The sequence below is a fragment of the Phaseolus vulgaris genome, chromosome 8, assembly GCF_000499845.2.
Source record: "Phaseolus vulgaris cultivar G19833 chromosome 8, P. vulgaris v2.0, whole genome shotgun sequence".
Lineage (NCBI taxonomy): Eukaryota > Viridiplantae > Streptophyta > Magnoliopsida > Fabales > Fabaceae > Phaseolus > Phaseolus vulgaris.
This window is the reverse complement of record NC_023752.2, coordinates 52541287-52557769: the sequence shown is the minus strand read 5'-3', so window position 1 is coordinate 52557769 and position 16483 is coordinate 52541287. Positions and strand designations below refer to the sequence as shown.

Here is a 16483-nt window from a genome sequence, read left to right as displayed (position 1 = left end):
AGTAAAAACTTAGTATAGTCATCGATTTTGTGACTAATTTTATGTGACAAGTTTTTTTATTGATTTTATGTGACTAAAAATGTAATCACTATTTTATTTATTAAATCATAAAAATAAGTTACCTTATTTTTCGATCAATGATTATAGTTACTATTCAACAATTTTCTAGTAATAACAACTAAAAACTTTACTAAAAGTTAATATGCTCTATTACATACAAAATTGTTAACTATACAAAGTTCTCACTCCTAATAAGATCATAATAAATACTTAAGAAATTATGTACACGACTCTCGAACCTCTTGTAACACTTCATCTTTTAAAGAAAAATCACTAAATATTTACATAATTAAATATTTAAGATAAAATTAAAATTTAGCTTGTGAGAACTAAATAAACACTACAAAAATTACATAGTTCATATAATTTGTTATATACAATTCTTTTTTCATAAAAATGTCACCAATAATATTTTTAACTGAGGAAATCCAACCATAAATAATAAAAGGTGAAAATGATAAGCAATACATTATCCAATAGGTGCTAAGGGGCTTTGTGGTAAATGGATGTTTTGGATCAAAGAGTGTCTGAAATCCTCTTCTATTTCTATCTTAGTTAATGGAAGTCCATCTAAGGAATTCAAACCAACTAGAGGTCTCAGGCAAGGGGACCCAATTGCACCGTTCCTTTTTCTAATTGTGGTTCAAGGTCTTTTAGGTTTGATGAATCAAACTGCTATAAAGGAGTTGTTATCTGAACTGAAAGTTATTGCCAAAAAAGTGGAGGTGAAGCTTCTTCCGTTTGCAAACGACACTTTGATCTTGTGTGAGTTGAATATCCAAAATATTCGCTTTGTTAAAGCTAGGCTCAGACTTTCTGAAATTTGCTCTAGGCTTAGAATTAACTTCTTTAAGAGCAAAATTGGTGCCCTTGGAGTGGATAGAAATGTGCTAGAAATGTTCTCTGAGATACTAAATTGCAGTATTATGAATATTTTGTTCGTCTATCTTGGTTTGCCTATCGGTGGAAATTCTGCTAAAGCTTCTTTTTAGGACCCGGTGATTACAAAGGTTATGAAGAGGCTATCAACCTGGAAAGGTAAAAATTTATCCTTTGTCGGTAGAGTTTGCTTGATTCGTTCAGTGTTGAATGTTATTACTCTGTATTATCTTTTGTTCTTCAAAGTTCCATCCTCTATTTGCAAAAAGATTACAAAGCTTCAACGCAAGTTCTTATGGGGTTGGGATTTTGAGGGAAGGAAAATCGCTTGGATTAAATAGGATGATATATGCAAGCCTAAAGTGGAGGGAGGGTTAGGTATCATGCAATTAGATTTTTTCAACAAAGATTTACTTGGTAAATGCAAATGGAGACTTGGGTCTTCTGAGAAAGTTCTATGGAAAGATATCCTAGAATTGAAATATGGCTCATGGAGGAAGCTTTCTCAATCTAGAATCTTGAGGCATGCATCTAGATGGTGGTGTGACCTAAATAAGGCGTGTAAGGATGGGCAGGGCATCAACTAGTTTGATTCAAATTTGGAATGGGCAGTAGGTTCCGATGAAAAAAATCAAGTTGTGGGAAGACATTTGGGTGGATAATTGTCAACTAAAAGTTAGATTTCCAAGGTTGTTTAATAATTCCCTCTCTATTGACAACTCCCTTTGTTGCTTTGGTAAATGGCATATTAACATTTGGAGTTGGGAATTCAAGAGGAGAAGAGAATGGTTTGAATGGGAAAAGTCCCAAGTAGATGAATTCTTATCTGTGCTGGAAGGTCAAATATTGAAATCAGGCTGAGACGACAAATGGTTATGGAGAGACCCTCAAACTTGTAAGTATCCTGTAAAATTTGCTTATGAAATCCTCTATAATCCAACCCCAAGTGCTTTTAGTGATATGTGTAGCGTCCTGTGGGACCTGGGACCTGTTGATTCCACCATCGACACATTGCTTTGCTTGGAGGGCATTGCAAGACAGGATTGCGACAAAGCAAAACTTGCTTAGAAGGTCGGTACATCTAGTGGATTTTCAATGTGTTTTATGTGGGGGCAAGGAGGAAACAACTTCCCATCTTCAGAATGTGGCGCCACAATGCATAATGTACCGCCAGAATTCTTGCCGCCACAAAGTTTAATGTGGCGGTCAATTGAGAACCGTTGTAGCAGACACCATATTATGCATTGTATAAAGTGACGGTTTTAAGCGTGTAATTAACGTCAGTTATAAATGTCGTGATTTTAAAACTGGGTAAACCAATTTCAATGTAAATAAGGACAGTTTTAAACACCACTTAATATGGTATAATATGACATTTATAATAATCATTACCATTATTGTGATTAGAATATTAAATATTTGATTTTATTTTTAATATTTTTAATAATTTATTCAATTATGTTCTTATAATTGAATTTTTCATGATATAATTAAACTTTATATTATAAATAAATTTCTTATCACAATTTAATTTCATAATATAATTAAATCATAACACAAATTAATTTCATAATATAATTAAATCATAACACAAATTAATTTCATAATATAATTAAACTTGATAAATATTAATAATTGAATGATAGAAACATATCTATAAAAAAAGACCTCATTCATTCATTAAGAGAATAAAGTTGATTATTTCAAAGGAATCAAAACTACAAGTAAATCAAAATGATAACATTAAATTGTCAAAATATCAATATTCATATTTGAACATACACTACAAGAAAATCATGAAATAGAAACCAATTTTTAGAGACCAAAATAATTAGTTACAATAGAAACTAAAATAGAGACCATTTTAGAAACTAAAAAAAAATTGGTTTCTAAATTAGTTTCTATTATTGTTAAATAGTTTCTAAATTGGTATCTAATTAGCAACTAAGGTTTTAGATACCAATTATTTAGTTTCTAAATTTAGTCTCTAAAACCTTGGTTGCTAATTAGATACCAATTTAGAAACTATTTAACAATAATAGAAAATAATATAAACTAATTTAGAAACCAATTTTTTTTTAGTTTCTAAAATAGTCTCTAATTTAGTTACTATTGCAACTAATTATTTTGGTCTCTAAAAATTGGTTTCTATTTCATGATTTTCTTGTAGTGATATTACAAGTCACATCCTAATTTGTCTTATTGTCTCCACTTGATCTATAATATTTTTGGTTTGGTGATGGAACATCACTTCCAACATCTGGTGCCTGAAATAAATAAAATATGTTTAAAGTTAATTTTTAATTTTTAAAAAATAAATGAAAATTATACTATAATGAAAACAAATATGCAAGGAATTATATAGGCAGATGCGGAAGGAATTAAATAGGCAGATGTGCAAGGAATTATACAAATGGATGGACTATATCAAATATGAAAAAGTTATGCACCATGATTGTTAGAAATGTAGCACTGTTAATACAAGGGAAACAATGATAGTCCACCCAAAAGTAAAAGTGAAACAAATATTATAATTATAAATTTATTACCTGAAATGTGATTCAAAACTTCCAAGATGCTCTAAGAAAAAATTTCGAATAGACAAAGGTAAAAAAAATGCTAAAATCAGTCTAACAAAAATAATAATAAAACATATTTTTGAAACATTGTCCACCTTCACAATTATAGTAGTAAAACATGTGTACAGTGATATCACAAGAAAAAAATAAAATAAAATATATATATATATATATATATATATATATATGTATACTTAAAGTATGGAGTTAAAAAGAAAGTAGAAAGAGGTTATGAGAATGATATATACAATTGATGTATGTTGCACATAATCTTGTAAGATATATAGATTAGCACCTCTACCCTAAAAAGAAAGATTAAAAAACTGTTGTAGTATATATCATTATCCATTATAAATATTCTACTCTTAGAAAGGAACTTTAGATAAGCTAACTAGAAATAATTATTCACAATTTACATTTCAGATAATTGCACAAACAACTAACCTGCGGCAGTCTATCATAAACTCCTCAAATTTTAGAAAATTTTATTCCACCGAATTGAAGAGCTACGAGAGCAGCTGAAAGTTCTTATTTACAAGTCAGTAAAACTCACAAAGCATAGAACTAAAAAGAGCTTCTTTGCCAAAACAATGATAGTCCACCCAAAACTGATATAGCAATAGTTTTCATTTTTGATATAACTAAAATATATTTCCAACATGACAAAGCATAAAACTAAAAAGAAATTCTTTGCCTTAATTCCTTTTTATTTGTCCTTATACCACAATGTATAAAAGATGGCAACGAGGACAAGAAAAAAATATTATCATGAGACCTGTCTTCACCTGATTCATGTCAATAGTTTGAACAACTTCACTACGAGTGAAAATTATGGCATGGTTTTGGTTTTCGGGTTTTCCTTCTCCAAGCTTTGGATCTCCTTGAATTTTAATAGAATATATTTCCTATGTACAAGGTGAAAATAAAGAACATGTCAGAGAAAAGAAAAACAAGATAAAATAGTAAAAATTAAAATAAAACTAGTATAGATGGACAAAGCAAGAATATGGTATCCCAGACTAGCATGTATAGTTTTTCTCCACCTGATCTTTTCCATTTATATCTGCTTTGACAAGCTTTAAATAGAACACTTTCGAATTGTTTGCGTAAGAAGTACTTTCATAAGCATGAATAAAAGCAACTCGAAGTGCCTCATTCCTGATAATAAAGAAAAAATCTTAATGTTTCATAATAGATAGCAGCAACAAGTTTTTAAAAAATGAAACACTAAAATAGTAATCAAGAAACCCTCTATTCTTCACAGAAATAAAATAAGTGTTGGTTCAGTTGCCCTCACTTTACAAATTTTCAGTTTAGACCCAAATCTTGCAAAAGTAATTTATAGTAGAAACAAAAAGTGAAAGTGAGGATAGATTACATTATTTGAGAATAGATTTTTCTAGATCAGCACTTGGATGCCACAATTGAACATGCCAAGTTGCAAAAGTAACAAATGGCTGTTTGAGGCTCAAACTTTGAGCAGACATGGAAAGTCTGCTCAAAATCTCTTTTCACAAAATTTGAGCTAAACACTATAGTTAAGAAAGAAAAGCTAAATTGGTTTTAAAATTTCACATTTTATCATCAAATTATTTTTTGAAGGAAAACCAATGCCATTAATTATCATCAAAGCAACAATCTTTGGATAACCAATCTAAGCTCACATATATCTTTATAGGACCAAAATGAATCTTAATTATATAGATAATGAAAAACCTAACTTCATGGAAATTTTATATTGTAAAGGATAAACTAACACTTGAATTGCAATCAACCATAATGAATTCACGAAATATTAGTTGATACCTTCAACTGTTCAAGGGGAAAAGTTCCTAATATTGCACCTGTGCTTCGTAAATTTTATTTTATAACCCAATCTAAATTCATATGCTATTTAAGAAACATGGCACTGAACTAGCTATCCTTATCCTAGTTCACAACTATTTCATACTTCAATAGAAACCCATCCCTTCACATCATATGTATTAAAAGATAATACTCGTGTAACCGAGAAGAAGTTTTAAATCAATAACCATGTGATCATTCATCTCTTAACTGCATTAAGCAAATAGGAAATAAAATGTATTTAGCAAGACAACTCACATAAAGAATGTTCCAATGTTTTAAAAGCAAAAAAACTGTCGGGCACACATCATATCATTCACGAGGATAGTGGACAACTTTATCTTAATATACTTTATGTTCAAAATAAAAGTATATGCCTGCAAGAGAAGTTCAGTGAATATTGAAAGCATCAAACACATCCAAAACTAAATTAACAAAAATAGCTTAACCTCAAATGGAACTTAAATAATAACTACACAGCAAAATAGATTCCCCTACATTACCTTAAATGATCCAAAAGTTACGCCCTTTTTCCGATTAGTTGCCTTGACCATATCAAATTTCTCAATATGGCTTACACCTAGCACCTACATCACAGAAACTAAGATACAATTCAAACAAATTCAAATTTCAAAGTGTGAACTAATTACAGAGTAGATTTTACTCTTTACCTCATAAGGATTAAAGTCACCATCGGAATTAAAGCTCCCTGTCACAGATGCAGCAACATAGATAATCTTTCTATCACTCCATGTTGTTGTCTGGGTAAACCTGAAAATCGACACTGAATTACATTTTATTAACCCTAGAAACAAGGTCCACAAAGATAACATAAGAAACGTGTGGTATGCGAAAAACAAATTAATTCGAACGAAAACTAAATTCGTTCTTCGAATTCTTGCAAATGGAGAGAGAGAGAGAGAGAGAGAGAGAGAGAGAGAGAGAGAGAGAGAGAGAGAGAGAGAGAGAGAGAGAGAGAGAGAGAGAGAGAGAGAGAGAGAGAGAGAGAGAGAGAGAGAGAGAGAGAGAGAGAGAGAGAGAGAGAGAGAGAGAGAGAGAGAGAGAGAGAATGGATGACCTGAGAGAGGTTGAAATTTTGGGACGGAGATTGTTATGAGAGAAACTCAATTTGGGGCAGTGCAGAATATTGGAGATTCCCAGAGCCATTGGGCGCGCCACTGCAACGATGCAATGTTATCTCTCTCAGTTTATGTCTGAAATTTGAGATAACGAAATGGGGCGGTGAGTGAGGGTTTACAAAATACAACTGGGGAACGTTTGTGGTGAGGGTGAGAGGAAGGGTTTACGATTGCAGTGAGGGTGAGAGGAAAGGGTTTACGAAATAGGACTGAGAAGGGAAGGATTACGATGAGGGTGAAAGGGTTTACGAAATGGGGTTGAGAAGGTTTAGAAGAATGTGAAGACTGAAAGAGGATCAGGGTGAGAGTGAAGGTTTAAAGGTTGAGTGAAAGAGGTACATTTTCAAGAGTATCGAAGAGGGAAAAATGAAAACTTTGGAAAAGATTAAGGTTATGGAGGGACTGAAAAGCGGAAGAAATTTTATTTTGAAGGTAAATTGTGGTGGTTCTAAATGTCACATTTCGAATGAAGATTATGGCGCTTACGAAAATGTCGTATTATACAGTAAATTGTGGCGGTTTTTAATAACCGCCATATTATAACCGCCACCATATACACGTTTTTTTGTAGTGTATCTTGTCCGACCACGAATGTTGTTTGGAATTCATACAGTAAATGGATAGGGGTTATATCTGTAAACCATTTTGCTTTGAAGGAACACTTCGAACAATTTTATTGTAGTTGGTTCAGCAAAGAATATAATAAGTTATGGAAAGGAGTGTGTGTATCCATCATTTGGTGCATTTGGAAACACAAGAATGGGGTAGTGTTTAACCAAGCAAAAGTGGATGCAAGCGAAATCTTCTCTCTGACTCAAGTGCAGTCGTGGGTTTGGTTAAAAAACAAGGTTCCAAATGTGTCTTTATCTTTCTCAAATTAATCTCAATGCCCAACTACTTGTATTAACATGGTAGCAAATCGTTGATTTTTGTGTTATTTGAGAGGTCAGACACTATTTCAAATGCTTGTCTAGGCAGGATGACATTCGTTGCAAAGTTCTAAAGAAGTTGTTTGGTATTTTTTTGTAAAAAATTAAAATACCCTCTATATTTTTTTTATTTGAGAGTCGATTAAAAAAAATCGAATAGGAGCGAAGAAATGAATCCACCTTTTTTAGGTAAATAACAAGTAATTTAGTTTCTTAATGTATACGTTATCTGGTGCATGTGTGATACCCCACACAACCCACCAACACAAACAAGACATGGCCATATCATATCACAATATAGTATGCTTTTTCGGCTTCCACTAAGAAAAAAATAATGGTCCATTATATTCAATAATATGGTAACAACACAACATTTGAATTCCTTTAATTCACATAATAATATAGTAATAAATTTTCTATTATAGTTGGAACATCTTTCTCCATGCTATCATTAACCTAATTCCCTTTGTCGTATCAGATATCTTACATGGACCCCAACTCCTACCATTTTCTCATTTCCCAGCTTCTCTATTTGTTTTATCACAGTCACTAAATCAGTTCATGTGAAATTGTTTTTTAATAAGTATTTTTGTGTTAAATATTTTTAAATAAACTTTCTTGTTTATAATTTCAACTAAATTGAGCAGAGTTTTCTGATATTATATTACCCATATAATAAGTCGTAATACAATCATAATTTTGTATTAGTGTAGTAGATTAAAAGTAGTTTATAGAAAAGAGTTTAGAAGAGACACTGATAGAATCATAATTTTGTATTAGTTTGCAGTAGATTAAAAATAATTCTTTGCGGATTAAAAAGTAAAAGTAGTTTATAGAAAATAATTTAGAAGAGACCGTGAATTTTTTAAAAATAAATAGTAAAATTGTTTTAATATGTTTATTCAACATAAAATAGAAACTGAACTCTTTTTTTTTTTAAAAAAAAATCTCTACCGAACTAAAATCAGATCTTACATATAAAAAATTATTAGTCAAGTTTTATGAGAAATGTAGAAATGGCCATAGAAATTAATATTTTTATATTATATTTTATGTTAATTTATATTTAGTTTTTATTAAAATAAATATTTTGAGTTATTTATAATTGGTTTTAATTAATTAATTTTTTATTATTTATAGGTTAATTATAATTACATTTTTAAATTTCCAATCCAATTATTATACTTTAAATAATAGAAAAAATGTAAGTATTCTAATGATTAAAATAAATAGTATAATATTTTTCATACAAATAAAAAGATATTAAAAATAATAATAAAATAAAAGTAATCCATTTTTTGTCATTATCAATATCTTAAAGTATAATGTTAAAATAATAAAATAAATAGTATAATGGTTTAAAAAATAGTATAAAAATCACAGAAAAAATAAAATAAACTATAATAAAACCCTAATTTGCAATTGCATCTTACAATTTCAACTAAAAAATACTTTTGAAAATTGTTGGTATATATAATTAAATACATTTTTATTATTTATTAATTAGAATTTAATTTGCAAAAAAAAATGTATTTCTCATTTTCTGTAAATAAATTTCTTCTACATCTTTATTATTGTTAATAAATTTAAAATTATGTGTAACAATCTCACTATTATTACTAAAATAAAACAAAACACACTTCTTGGCTATATATAAATAGGTAATTGTTAAGATCTACAACAAATGAAAGTGAGAATATAAGCATATTTACAATTCTTTCACGTAGAGATTTAAAAAAATATTACATATACATTTGTGTGTATTAAAGATAAAATATTTCTCTCTAAAACTGACTAAAACACTGTCAACATAATTACAAGAGAAGCATTAAAAATATTTCATATTAATTATCTCAAATAAACATTTAAACAATACACTTCCTCTCTCAATCTTCGAAAAATCAAATCAACATACATAATATATTATACTACTTAAGTTATAAACTAGGATAATAACACTTGGTATATCTATTTAATCTATTTCACAATCATATCCTTATAATATCAATTTCATTTGTTAATCATCATTTAAAATGTGACTTTTTATAATATTTAGTATCATCTTCCACTAGATGACAGAAAATCTCCATTACATTTCACCACTCAATACATTAATTTATATAATTTTGGATTATCATAAATATTTCATATCGAATCCACCAACTTAATGTACTTCACCAATTCAGTAGTACATCCCTATTAATTACTAGTTTTCACATAATACAACAAGCAATTCATCAAAATCAATCACATTCATCATATAACATTATTTAAACACAATAAATTAAAGAAATAATTTATATATCTTTTAAAGATAAATTTAAAAAATAAAATTTAAGTCTAAATTACGAAGAAATATTGAATGAGGTTGGGTCAAAATGGTCAATCCACAAGTTATTATGATTGCTTCAGAGATGTTTTTTTAATAGTGAAACACATATTTTTTTCAATTTAGTATTTATAGCAACTTCATTTATAACATTTTTTTAAATAAAAGTTTTCATGTTAAACATCATTGATTATAGTCATTTTAAATTGGTATTGACAACATCTTTAATCAATCAAAGCATCTTTCAATTAGTCTCACCAAAGAATATATATATTAAAACAAAATCATTCTTCATTTCTTTGAAACATTTTATCTCTTTAAACTTAGAAAACCTCTAACTTCTCTATAGGTTCTAGAAGTGATTTACGTTCCTTTCTTTTTTAAAATACATTAGCTAGAATGTAGCAAAGTTTAAGACAAATTGACTTTATTACATTTTTGTTTTAAGTCTCCTATCTCTAGTTAATCTATCTCTAGCTAATGTTTATGTTTTCTTTTGCATGTGAATGATTAGTTCCTTGCATGTGGATCCAATCTTAAGAACATTTTTGCTAGTTTAGGTCCGTAGTAATGTGGTTGATTTTAGAATTTTTTTTTAAGTAAATTAAGACTTCTCTAACTTTTATCCAATTTTATGGGTGTTTTCTTGAAGAGTACAAAATTTGAAAGTAAGGAAAACTATTTTAATATAGTTAAACTTGTATTGATGAGTAAAACCCTAGGTTAGAAAAATGAAGATGTTGTTGTTGATTTTAGTTTAGACATAATTGTCTTTTATATAAATGATTGTGGAAATGTTTGCTTTTTTTTTTTTATGTTGGATGTTTAGCTCCAATATAATTTAAAGATTGAATCAACTAGAAAAATAGGTACATTTTGAGTTAAAGTTTAAGAATGATTGTTTTAGTAAGAGTTTAGTAAGAGTTAGTTTTGGTTCAATTATATAAAAATTTTAAGTGATAATTTTCAGTATATCTCACTCAAGCAATAAGTTTGTCACTCAAGTGGTGACATCTAATGTTGATACAAAGTTTCATTGCACCCATGTCTACTTGGTGGTTCAAGTGCTCTTCAAAACTTAAATACTAAAGTGGTAGTTCGAGTAAGAGATAAGTAATAATATTCTCTCCTTTTCTTATATATAAAAGCTTTCATGTTAGGCATCACTTGCAACTTGACATATCAACTAGACTGGCACCTCAAGTAACAACAATCATATGCCATTACATGAAAAAATATTATTTAAAAAAGAAAAAAAGAAAGAAAATACAAAAAATATGGGGGGACTAAACCAAAACTCATATGTTAACAAAAACGATACATGGGTAGACTATACCTATTCATAAAAAATTCTAAGAACAAACTAGATGGAAGCCTATTATACCAATGAAATGATTCTCTATGGATAAATCTTAAATGCATACGCATTCCCTTCACGGAAAATATAAGTAATTTTAAACTTGATTTTCCCACAGTAATTAAGACAAATATTTCATCGATTATGAAGCATCCATGAAATGTTGGTCCTAGCAGTAAACGCAACACAAACCAAGACAGAATCACATTCAAGACAAACATTAGTAAGCCCCATCTTTTGAGCTTCCTCCACATCATGTATGACTCCATAAAACTCAACAACCATAGCAGTCTGAACTTCAAGAAGTACAGAGAAAACACCAATAAACTCCCTCATACTCCCACGTAAAATACTTCCACAAGTTGCAAGACTAGGATACCCCTTAGCAACTCCATCAGTGTTAATTTTAACCCAACCTAGTGAAGGAAACTCCCATCTAATAGGAAAAGGACGAAGAACTTTACCACGACGAGTATTAATACTAAAAAACTTAATCACATTGAAATCCAACATGTCATTCTTCATTGAAGCTTTAGACGAATTTCCTACTAGACAAGTTAAATATTTAATTACCAAAATAGCCTTAGAAACCTCAATCTTATCCTGAAATCTAGCATAATTCCTCATACGCCATATTATCCAAATAGAAAAAGTTATCACAACAAGCTTAATCAAAGGACTACCATCACTCTTAATAAAAGAAAGAAGATCATTCTTATTAGAGAAATGAGAAGTAAGGAAAATCTGTTGAACCCAACTCCAAATATGCAAAACATTAGAACATTCAAAAAATAAATGTTGAATAGATTCCTCATGCTTTTCACAAAGCGTATACATAAAACATATATGCAAACTTTTATTTTGAATATGTTGGTCTGTAGGAAATCGCTCATGAAAAAATTTCCAGAGTACTAGAGTTTTGGAAGGCAGAATAGATGAAGACCAAATGAATTTACCCCAACCATAGGGAACTCCTGGTTCCAAGAAAAAAGTCTTAGTCGATTTAAGAGTGAAACAACCAGACTCATCTATAATCCAATTAGGAATATCATGTTCCTCCCTAACCATGATATGATTAAAAAAATGAGGCATCTACTATAAAGATAAGGGAATATTCTAGTCACAACCTGTCCAAAACTGAGAGATTGTATCCGGAATGCTAGCACCATTAGATAACCCTGCAATATTTGCTAAAGAAGTAGTAGAACACCATTTATCATTCCAGAAATTAATAAAAGAACATGTACCAACAGTTCAAGAAGTATAATCAAGTATAGTAGAATAAAATTGCTTAATTCCAGGCCAAAGAGATGAGGATCTATAAATCATTCTAAACTCGTATTTTGATTTAAGAACCCTGGCTTTCAAGAGCAAAGACCAAGGTTTGTTACTATAAGCAAAGTTCCAAGCAAGCTTAAGAAGATATGCATTATTTTCATGACGAAGATTAATAATCTTCAAACCTCCATTCTTAAGAGGAGAACAAATCGTATCTCAATACACGGTGACTATGCATTTTTTTTCAGAATATCACCAGTTCAAATAAAATTTCGACACCACTACTCAACTTGGTTAAGAAGTGAAATAGGTCATTTATACATATTAAAGCTATAAGCTAGAAATCCAGTAATCATCGTATTGACCAACTGAATTCGACCCATCATGCTAAGAGATTTACCTTTCCAAGATGTTAGCTTCAATTTGACTTTATCAACCAAAGGTTGAAGAAATCGACACTTTGGAGCACCAACAAAGATAGGCATTCCTAAATAATTGAAAGGCAAACAACCATGACTACAAGAAAGAATACTTTGAATTTTGGTGACAAATCTTGCAGAATTATCCATGGTGAAAAAACTACTTTTAGAGTTATTAAAATATTGACCAAAAAAATCACCATATGTTTTAAGAAAAATACTCAAATTTCCAAGAGACTTAATATCCCCCTACAGAAAAAAAAAATGTCATCAACATATAAAATATGAGAGGGAGTGAGATAACTTTGCGGACTAGTCATATGTAAAATTTTCTTATCATTCACAAGCTTAGAGATACCTCTACTAAGAACTTCCTCTGCAAGACAAAAAAGTAAAGGAGACAACTTTGTTTGACACCTCTATTGCAAGGAAAAAAACCCATCGAACTGCCATTTATTCTAATAAAAAGCATAGCTGAATGGAGAATTCTACTAATCCAACCGGCAAACGAGGGGTGAAAACCAAAGCATGTCAAAACTAATAATAAGAACTTCCAACTCAAAGAGTCAAAGGCTTTATGAAGATCAACTTTGTAAGCCACATTACCTCCTCTAACCTTTTTAAAAAGCATGTTAATAGCTTCAGAAGCAATACCAATGCAATCCTGAATCTGTCTACCTTGTACAAACGCATATTGATTAGGAGAAATGATTCTAGCAGCTACAAGTGCAAGCCTATCCGCCAATATCTTGAAAATAATCTTAAATTTGATATTAGCAACAACAATTGGCCTGTAATTTTTAATGGAGTCAGCATCCTGAATCTTAGGAATAAGAGATACCACATTACTGTTCATTCTAGGGAGAACCCAATTTTGTTTAAAAAATTATTGAACAACATTGCAAACATTTGTCCCAATAATGTCCCAACAAGAATGATAGAAAACACCACCAAAACCATAAGGATCAGAAGCACTATCACCATTAAGATTAAAAACAATAGTCTTGATTTTCAAAAAATCAGGACATTTAATCAACATCATATTCTCCTAAAAGGAAACTAGCTCAAGAATATAAGAACCAATAAAATCTTCCATATTACTTGTATCCGGAGCATTAGAAATAGAATCAACATAAATATTTTTATAAAAGTCCAAAATATGATCCTCAATGAGTTTAGGATCCTCGGTAACCTCATTATTAATCCGTAGAAAATGAATCCCACTAGAATTATTTCTCCTTTTGACCACAATATGGAAAAAGTAGTATTTCGATCTCCATCTTTGAACCATAACATCTTAGCCCTTTCTTTCCAAAACAAATATTGACAGTGAAAAGCATGATCAAGCTCCTCCTTAGCAATCTTTTCTTGACAGAGAAGCTCATCAATATCAGACAAACTAACAGTCTCTAAGTTTTGTTGAATACCAAGGAGGAGACCTTGCTGAAGAAAAAATGCATTGTGAACATTACCAAAAGAATTTTTATTCTAGTCTCGAAGCTCAATTTTCAACATTTTTAACTTATGTTGCAAAATAAACATAGGACAACCAACAACCTTATTAACCCAAGAATCATGAATAAGCTTTAGACATGAAGTGTCCTGAAGCCACATAAAAAAGAAACGAAAATTGTTAACCTTCCTCAAAGAATTACTAGCAAGACTAGCAAAAATAGGGGAATGATCAGAACAATTTTTAACAAGAACTTGATAAGTACAAAAATCTCATTCATCCAGACACACTCCATTACATAAAGCCCTATCCAGTGTTTTATGAATTTTATGCAACCTTCTTCTTCCATTACACGAAGTATAACAAGATTCAGTAAAAGGCATACAAGAAAGATCATTAGTATTAATCCAATCAAGGAATTGATTACAAGAAACCTGATTAGGAGCCACTCCCCTTTACAGTCATCCGCCGAGAGCACAACATTAAAATCTCCTCGAATACACCAAGGCCTTGTGAAGAAATTAATCCCTCCACAAAAACTGTTTAGCCAAGTATGTGTTAGTACCATAAACACCGACAAAGCTAAAACATTTATCATGCAAAAAGCAAGTTATATAAATAAATTGATCATTGACCAAGAAATTTTGGACAAGATTAAGAATCGACAAACACCAAAGCTTAGTAGTTTTATTAACAATTGGAGACGTAGCCACCAAATGCATATTAACATATTTGAAAAGGACGTCGAAAACATCAGTGTACAACATCATAGGTTCAACAAGAAAAATCAGGAGGGGTTTACGTAGTTTAAGTAAACTAATCAACATCTCCACAGTTTTGTGGTTTCCCAATCCTCTAACATTCCAGAAAAATAAAGAGACCTTCATTGTGACATTGTAGAAAGAACTGCCTTAGCAGTTTGTTTGGATTTACCAGTCCCCTTAAGTGGTCTCCCTGATTTTCTTTTAGTGCAAACTATTTGCTCCCTAGTATCACTAGCATCCTTCTCTATCTCATTAGGATCAGTCCAAAATTTTGAAACAACATTTGTAGTTTCCAAACCATCAAGAGAGGAAAAGTGATTTTGCAGGACCAACGATAGTGCTTTAACATCCCCAAGAGATTTAGCCTTCCGAGGGGAGGTATGTGGCGACGAAGATGGTACAGTCACAATAGTAGAGACCTCCACATGATGACCATCAATTGGAGTCTTAATTGGTGCTTTAGAATATGCAGGTGATTTAACCGGTAAGACGCAACGAGGTTGGTACATCCACAAGAGCATAAACCTTCACATGAAGATCATCAATAGAAGTCGTAACTAAAGTGACTATGAACCCTTGACTTGCATAACAACATGTGAATTCCTTGGCATCCCCGGTTTTAGGATGGGACCTATCATGATCCGAGACATCCTCTCCGTTTGAGTTTTGGTGGTTTAGGCGACCGATGATTACTCACAAAATAAAAGTAGTAACAATTCTCTCTTTTTTGAGAGTTTGTTTACTTTATCTCCCAATTAGACGCTTAAACGATAAGTTAAATCATTTAAGTGACTATTTTGATGTTTGAACTAGGAAAATGTCAAACCAATTTTTTTCTTATAAACAATATTACACAAATAAAGAAAACTTATGATATTCCAAAAATATTTTATTTATTCTAATATTTTTATTTAATTTTAATATGCTTATACTAATCTTTTAAATGGACTTACATGTAGGGAAATCTATTGGCTTATAAGAAAGACTATACTCTGACATCTACTAAAAAAAATAACTTGAGAACTCTTCTTAAATTACAGTTTTCTTTTACTACTACAGTACACACATTGTAGTTTTCTTTTACTATTACAATTCATACATAGTATTTTTTTTAATCAAAATTATTAATAAAATTTGTTATGACCAATTTAATAATTAATTAGAAACTAAAACTAATAACCGATTTAATGAGCAATTTTAGTGATCGACTGTGACTGAAAATTTGATCACTAAATTATATTAATCCCTTATAGTAACTAATTTTTTTAGTTACTAAATTTAATAATTTTTTTTATCATTTTTCTAATAATAGGGATTAGTTTTCAATTACTTAATTTTTGTTATTGAAAATTCCATTACTAAACTAGTTTATAATTTACATAAAGAAGACTTTGTCAATGATGACTGTATTTTTTTCATTATTTACCATTTTTGTTTTAATGAATGTTTGTT

General features: G+C 30.2%; 2 protein-coding genes across 6 annotated transcripts; one reads left to right on the top strand and one right to left on the bottom strand.

The window, feature by feature from the left end:
- Positions 1-566: 566 nt before the first annotated feature.
- On the top strand, positions 567-1052 carry LOC137825337 (uncharacterized). Its single transcript, XM_068631010.1, has one exon. It carries the CDS (start codon positions 567-569, stop codon positions 1050-1052), a length of 486 nt encoding a protein of 161 aa, XP_068487111.1.
- Positions 1053-2943: 1891 nt separating this feature from the next.
- Positions 2944-6892, bottom strand: LOC137827000 (protein CHLOROPLAST J-LIKE DOMAIN 1, chloroplastic-like). Of its 5 annotated transcripts, none has more exons than XM_068633170.1 (6): positions 6442-6880; positions 6035-6134; positions 5867-5950; positions 4562-4676; positions 4304-4423; positions 2944-3206 (listed from the first exon to the last, which is right to left on the bottom strand). In XM_068633170.1, the coding sequence occupies exons 1-4, from the start codon at positions 6528-6530 to the stop codon at positions 4671-4673; spliced, it is 279 nt and encodes a 92-aa protein (XP_068489271.1). In that variant the 5' UTR covers positions 6531-6880; the 3' UTR covers positions 2944-3206; positions 4304-4423; positions 4562-4670. The 5 variants fall into 5 exon arrangements, with proteins under 5 accessions (XP_068489271.1, XP_068489273.1, XP_068489272.1 ...); XM_068633172.1 differs by lacking the exon at positions 2944-3206 and having other exon boundaries at positions 3712-4423; positions 6035-6147; positions 6442-6464; positions 6499-6892; XM_068633171.1 differs by lacking the exon at positions 2944-3206 and having other exon boundaries at positions 3713-4423; positions 6035-6168; positions 6442-6464; positions 6499-6891.
- Positions 6893-16483: the final 9591 nt, after the last annotated feature.